Source organism: Pinus tabuliformis, chromosome 2_2 (assembly GCF_031772625.1).
Source record: "Pinus tabuliformis cultivar Carrire ecotype Pingquan chromosome 2_2, CPIR1, whole genome shotgun sequence".
Classification (NCBI taxonomy): domain Eukaryota; kingdom Viridiplantae; phylum Streptophyta; class Pinopsida; order Pinales; family Pinaceae; genus Pinus; species Pinus tabuliformis.
In genome coordinates, this window is record NC_142300.1 from 679,485,329 (window position 1) to 679,492,596 (window position 7,268).

Here is a 7,268-nt window from a genome sequence, read left to right on the forward strand (position 1 = left end):
AACTCCCGTCTACCAATTTTCAAATATTAAGCAAATGTGAAACAGCAGGACATACTATAACACAGAGACAGAGGAGAAGCGTGGTCTGCAATGAAATTGAAGCTTCCCACCGCAATATTCACGCGAAATTGTTTGAACAACAGAGTGTATGTTTCTCTATTTGAAGGCTGTGCTCTTCTTCTGCCACAAAAATCCTTACATGGCTGTCAGTGAGCCGTCGGTTGCACGATTATTTTTGTTTTATAATATTCAGTTTTCGATATTCTTGGCCAATTGTCCACAAATTCGTGTTTCTTGACCTTATATCCTTTTGCAGAGGACTCTGAAAATATTCCATGAATTAAATTTTAAAAATCTTGGAATAACTTCCGTGATTTGAGCTCATTTTCTAGCGGAAAACTAGTTGAAATTTTGAGATTGAGCCCAATTTATAGTCACTACAATCTTCTTTTCAATAAATTCTGTTTGGATTGGCATCAGGAATGGATCCTATTTGTAGCCATTGTACTTGAAGATTGATAAAGGTGGACCATTGTACCTTTGGACAACAGCCCGGATGGCAATTGTGAGGATACCCCTGATCTCATTGAGGAAATGCGAATGGAAAAGATTTTGTACTCAGAGTTTGAGAAAGGTGGAAAGGTCGTGGCTATAAGTGATATCACAGGTGCATTAAAGAACACCAGTGGTCTTGATATTCCTAGCATAATAAGATATTCAAAGGAAAATGGTAATATTAAGGACTTCACAGAAGCAGAGGCGATTGACCCAGAATGCTTGTTACATGAAGAATGTGATGTACTAATTCCAGCTGCTCTGGGAGGTGTTCTTAACAGGTTAATTTTTATTTAAATTTTGCCTTAAATATAGCAAATATGGAAGACGAGGAAAGACACTTCTATGCCAAATACTTTTGACTGAGTTACTGTTTTAGATGCATGACTGTTGAAGTATATACTATTGCTGCAAGATAGATTTGAAACAGATGTTGAATGAAAGTGGATGTTCATCGCAGGGAAAATGCTAGTGAATTGAGAGCTAAATTCATAGTTGAAGCAGCAAATCATCCCACAGATCCAGAGGCTGATGAGGTAGGCTGGATTCTTATCAAGATGAATTATTTATTTTTTCCTTTTACTATTTCAAAGATACTTAAATTTAGTGTTAGATTAAAATTAAAGGATTTTAGGCTTTTAATGTACAGATTTTATCAAAGAAAGGAGTTGTTATACTGCCAGACATATATGCAAATGCTGGCGGTGTAATTGTCAGCTATTTTGAGTGGGTTCAGGTAACTAAAGATGGGAACAACTTTCTGTTTTCTGACAGTTAATTAGAAGATGATAAAATATTATGTGACTTGGAATAGTTTGGCAGCCTGCATGGTGTTTTTCTTACTCTCCCCACTCAAGGTGAATCTTGGGATAGGTCTTTCTAGGATGAGAAGTATTGCATTCATTCTCTTGCAGTCCTGTTTGATGTAATTCCAAGGACAATTCTGTTTATTTATACTGGTCACACCTCTCTGCTGATGTCACACACAAGAATGTTATTGTGAATTTACTCTGTGTCTCTTTCATTGCAGAATATCCAAGGTTTTAGGTGGGATGAACCTCAAATTAATAATGAACTATGGACATATATGATGAGGGCTTTCACAGACATCAAGGATATGTGTAAAAAACTTGATTGTGATCTACGAATGGGGGCATTCTCACTTGGACTGGAACGTGTGGCTCGTGCAACCAACTTAAGAGGTTGGGAGGTATAAATATTACTCTTCAGAAGTTGATGCCCTTTGTCAAAGGGTGCATGCTATTGAGTTCCTGACAGCAGTCCTTTGGGGAATGCATTTCCTTCATTCATTTGATAGTTGATGCTGTTGAGTTCTTTAGGGTGGTTGGCACTGTAATAATAGAACTTATTTCTTTATTCATTTAAATATGATGTCAACAATTCAGGACTGGCTGCCATTCTAGTGCAGAAAAATTTCCCTCTATTTATATCAATTTCATGCAATTGAGTATGGATGACTGGTTGCCACTGTAGAGAGAGGAATAAGGATAGTCACTGAGAGAGAGGTTGGTCTTTGTCCAACATATGGCTTCAAAGTCTTCATATAGTTGAAATTGAATTGAGGATAGGAAGTTCCCTGGGATTGGAGAATTTCAAGCAATCAGTCCTCATATAGCGAAAATCTATCATATAGTTGAAAATGAGGGTGTTACTATCAATCTGTGTTTATAATTTGACCTTATCAGACTGCTGCATACCTCCCATGTCAAGTTACAATGTAATGGTGGGTGTTTAATAAGGAAGTAAATATATGCATCGAGTTAATTGATGCTTATAATTTGAACATATAAGGTTGGTGCAGAACTCCCAAATCTCATTATACTGAGTATCGTGACTGTCTAATAACGGTACCTGATAACTATGATTAAGCAATTAAAAGAAATGATCAAATTCATCAACACTAAAGTTTTGATTTATTAATTACAGCAAAATTTTATTGATGACCATGTGATATCTTATTATCAACAGTGTTTTCCTCTAGCACATTAAATTATGTTTTATATGCTGTGAATTTGCCTACCCATGCCATTTGGCAAGGATGTGTATCAGCTAGTGTTTTCCTCTTTGAATTTGCCTACCTATGTTAAACAAGGGTGCATATCCACTAGATTTCATAATGAGAGTCCTTGAGACTTGATACCAAGGATGTGTATCAGCTAGTGTTTTCCTCTTTGAATTTGCCTACCTATGTTAAACAAGGGTGCATATCCACTAGATTTCATAATGAGAGTCCTTGAGACTTGGATGTGTATCAGCTAGACGATTTCTTAGGGAGGCCTTGAGATTTGGATTCTTTCTAGAGTATGCAATTGACTTAAGCTATGTGCTCATGTTTCCAATGACAGCCAATGGTGAAGAAAATGGCTGCTTGCACTTCATCCATGCTCAAGAATTGGCAAGAAATGATGGCTCAGTCGGACTCTAATGGCAAAGAGATTGATGTTCACAAAGAGTTTAGAGCATTAACAGCAGATATCATATCTCATACTGCATTTGGTAGCAGTTACAATGAAGGCAAAGAAGTATTTGAATTGCAGAGAGAATTGCAAGAAATGGTTGCTAAAGCTGAACAATCTGTCTTCATCCCAGGAAGCCAGTAATTACTCTATACTTCTCTTCAATTATAGAGTTTTGCATGTCACTGCAAATTCATTAGTACTTCTTCTTTTGTTTATGCTTTTTCCAAAACGTCCATTAAAACCTGCGGTTTTAGAGGCTAGTGCCATAATCCATAGATCCATGCATAACGTTCTACTGAGTGCTATACATAGTCCATAAACATTCTACACTAACATAATGCTTCAGAGTACTTATAACTAAAGACAGGGGACTTATATTTCCCGACTTTTTGACAGATACATTCCTACCAGAAAGAACAGGTATGTATGGAAGATTGATAGAAGAGTTAAAAAGATCCTGAATTCAATAATTCAAAGTAGGTTGGAGCCCAGAACAACAAGAGGTCACGTTGGCTATGGAAGTGACCTGCTTGGAATTATGATGACGGCCAACCAGAAAGAATTGGGAGGGACTCAAAAAGATCTAGTCATGACTATTGATGAAATCATGGATGAATGCAAGACATTTTTCTTTGCAGGCCATGAAACTACATCCATTCTGTTAACCTGGACAGTATTCTTACTCTCAATAAACCCGGAATGGCAAGAAACGTTAAGGAAAGAAGTGATCAGTTTTTGTGGCACAGATATACCAGATGCAGACATGGTTAGCAAGATGAAGTCGGTATGTATTCCATTCAATATATTTCCATATTATTTTTGAGATTCCTTAATCAACTAAACTTCAGCTATCACTTTTGGGAATAGTCTACGGAGGCATAAATATTACTCTTCAGAAGTTGATGCCCTTTGTCAAAGGGTGCATGCTATTGAGTTCCTGACAGCAGTCCTTTGGGGAATGCATTTCCTTCATTCATTTGATAGTTGATGCTGTTGAGTTCTTTAGGGTGGTTGGCACTGTAATAATAGAACTTATTTCTTTATTCATTTAAATATGATGTCAACAATTCAGGACTGGCTGCCATTCTAGTGCAGAAAAATTTCCCTCTATTTATATCAATTTCATGCAATTGAGTATGGATGACTGGTTGCCACTGTAGCGGGGAATTTATTTATTTCATTCATTTGAATCCTGTCCATGATTATATTCTGCAAGGTTTTGTCCTTCCACTTTGATTTTGAAGTTATTAAAATCTGTCTGACACTATAACTATCAAAACACAAGCTAGTTCCTCTTTAGGGCGTGATATTTATGGCTGTCCCTGTACTGCAACTTCTATCTTATTGTACAATCTGCGAGCAATTTTGCTTTGTCTGTTTGTTTTATTGTTCACCCATCTTATCATGCTTATGCTTGCTTTCTTGTTTGGAGTTGTGTAATTTTACTAGTATAGCTACCTTTCAGCTTGTCTGCTGTCTACAAAATCGTTCTCTCTATTTTATAGGCCTTATAATTCATTGTTCTTGGATTTAGGCTTTAAGCACAATGCTCCCACAAATACACGAGCATATATCCTGCTATACAAAGATGACAAGTTGACTGCTTTCTGGATGAAAATTCGAAGACCTAAATACAAAGAGAAACTTCAGAAATTCAATGCCAACAGATTCTCCTTCGTATTTCTAAAACCTTCTCTCAGATTGTGCTCTGCTGGGAGGCTCTGAATACCTAAACAGGTTATGAATTGAGACTCTTGAACCGCTCACTCGGGAGGAGATCTAAACCCCAAATCAAAAAAAGAGCATGAAATGTATATCCAGTTTGGCTAACAAACATGCGATCATTAACGCAAGTTTGACTGAATTAACATGTCGCAGAAATTGGTGGAGATGCTCACTTAAAAGCATAATACTCTGATTTTATAACCACAAAGCCGAAGTTCAAATCACAACAGGGGTATGGGCTTCACGAGTTAGTTACCTGCGAGGAGTACGTGGCCGAAGGAGTTTGCAGAGTATCAGAGCACAATGGCTGCAGTAGAATGGCTCCAGAGTAAGGGTAGGGGAGCACAGTGCGCGGGTGTTGAATTCGAATGGAGGCATGAATGGAGGCATGAATGCGCGCGGGAGTACGTGGCGAATTACTCCCCGATCGGCCAGCGCATTGCCTTGTGCAGGAAGGATGTCAGGCGATCGGCGATCTGTCAGGGCGATCGGTCAGGGAATGTCAGGGCGGACCGGGAGGTTGGCGGAGAACGGGAGGAGCGATGGTGGCGGAAGAGGGGGAGATTTCCGGCAGCCGGAGCCGGACGATTTTCCGGCCGGTGCCGGAAAAGGGTCCATTCTACTGCCTCCGTAGACTATTCCTTTTTTTTAAACCTGAATAATATATGTCAATTTGAATCGAGTAGTGAATGTTTTTCTTATTTGTCTCAACATTCATATATGTTTTTTTTTGGACAGTTTCCTGTGTCCCAACATTCATATATGTTTTTCCTTTCTTTGACAGTGTAAGATGCCGCTGCAACTGGCACTTTAGTTTATGTTTTTAATGAATTTGTTTTTCCTCTCTTGGACAGTCTCATGTGTCCCAACATTCATATATGTTTTTCTTTTTTTGGATAGTGTAAGATGCAGCTGCAACTGGCACTTTAGTTTACGTTTTTAATGAATTTTCGTTGTACTATGTTGAAATGTGGCAACAAGAATATTCCAATTTCATTTGTGTTGGAATTAATGCTTACATTCCATATTTGAGAAATTGGTTTGTGATGGTTGAGAAATTCTCTCAACCACTCTCTCTAAATTAGGAATAAGTTGGATCTCAAAAACTCTATTTAATAGAGTGATCTGAATGTAATCAGTGTGTGAGTGTGTTTACACATGCACCATTTGTGCATAATATATGTTTGAGTTTTTGTGATTGTGTGATTTTAGCTGTTTCTATCATGGTATCAGAGCACAAGATCAGAGGCCTGTGTATTGTGAATCCAAATCCATTTTTTTTGTGTTTGTCCATCATAATCGACGTTGTTTTTATTTCTGTCTTTTAATGCCCGGTGCTGAACGCAAACGCGAGACAGGTATGTTGGACCTGCCAGAGAGCTGTATATCTGCCATTTTTCTCCTTTACTATGCCGTGCGACATTAGCAGACTGTCAGTTGTCTCCAAGCTCTTCAAATCTGTGTCCTATTCGGACGATCTCTGGAACAAATTCCTTCCCTAGAGTGAGCATCTGATCTGACACCCCTCCGTGTTTAGTAGCCTAGGTTCTGCGCTAAATATATGTAGAGATTTTGTATGAGAAAGGAGCTAGCGGGAGTCAAGGTATCATCCTATGTGTTTTTTTTAGTCATTTGGTGGATGTGCACAGTGGTTAGTGAGGCTCAGTGGCAATAGTTTTTTGCCAGTGCTGAAGACTGTTGTGGTGAAGAGAACCGATTCTGAAGCCCATTACTCAACTTGAACAGTCGCTCTCTCTGCGCATTTCTGGGATATGAGCCACCTACTAGTGGGGAGAGAGAGGCATGCATGTTTTGCCCGCATGTCTGTTTGTTTGTGATCACAGCCTGAGCCTTTGTCTGGTGTTAAAAGGAGACCAAGCTCACTCTATACAAACTTCAAGACTGGAAAGTGCATGTTAGTTTTGCCCATGGCCTATTAAAAAAAACAGAGCGGCTTGTGAAGTTTGTGCCAAGTTGCAGCGGAAGAGAATGAATTTTAGGCACTGTGGACCATTTTTTTAATTTGGAACTTGGTTGTGACCGAAGTCGATCTGGGTCTCGAGGTGAGTGGGTTGCGCTTCCTGTAGGTGTTGCAGCCACTGAATTCGACATTGGGCAGTGAATTGTTCTTGATCGAAGTGTTCTTGTGCACTCGATGCAGGGGAGAAAATAGAAGGAGAAATTGGGTTACATGTTATCTGCAAGAGCCTTAACTATCATTTGGGGCGACGACGAACGATATTGGCGTTTTGCTCGTGGAGACGGACACGACTCCAGATTCGAGGTGCTTGCGGAATTAACAGTGGTTTCGTGGTTGAAGGTCCGTGGTCAAATCGACTGCAGGCTTTTGTCTCCGGATACCAACTACATAGTGGTGTTTGTCCTTAAATTCAGAGAACGTCAGTTTGGGTGGACAATGCCAGTTACTTTTTCAATTACAACGCCGAACAGAGAACAGATGGAAAATACATTTGTGATTATATTAGTTTAATTTCCATTATTATAAAA

General features: G+C 39.0%; 2 protein-coding genes across 3 annotated transcripts; both read left to right on the forward strand.

The window, feature by feature from the left end:
• The first annotated feature begins 594 nt into the window (after positions 1 to 594).
• Positions 595 to 2,028, forward strand: LOC149194480 (glutamate dehydrogenase B-like). Of its 2 annotated transcripts, none has more exons than XM_089405097.1 (4): positions 595 to 836; positions 1,016 to 1,091; positions 1,190 to 1,291; positions 1,586 to 2,028. In XM_089405097.1, exons 1-4 carry the CDS (start codon positions 595 to 597, stop codon positions 1,769 to 1,771), a joined length of 606 nt encoding a protein of 201 aa, XP_089261223.1. In that variant the 3' UTR covers positions 1,772 to 2,028. The 2 variants fall into 2 exon arrangements, with proteins under 2 accessions (XP_089261223.1, XP_089261224.1); XM_089405098.1 differs by having other exon boundaries at positions 1,205 to 1,291.
• Positions 2,029 to 2,897: 869 nt separating this feature from the next.
• LOC149194481 (cytochrome P450 709B2-like) lies at positions 2,898 to 4,240 on the forward strand. The gene is made up of 2 exons (XM_089407629.1): positions 2,898 to 3,172; positions 3,432 to 4,240. Exons 1-2 carry the CDS (start codon positions 2,925 to 2,927, stop codon positions 3,856 to 3,858), a joined length of 675 nt encoding a protein of 224 aa, XP_089263755.1. The 5' UTR covers positions 2,898 to 2,924; the 3' UTR covers positions 3,859 to 4,240.
• Positions 4,241 to 7,268: the final 3,028 nt, after the last annotated feature.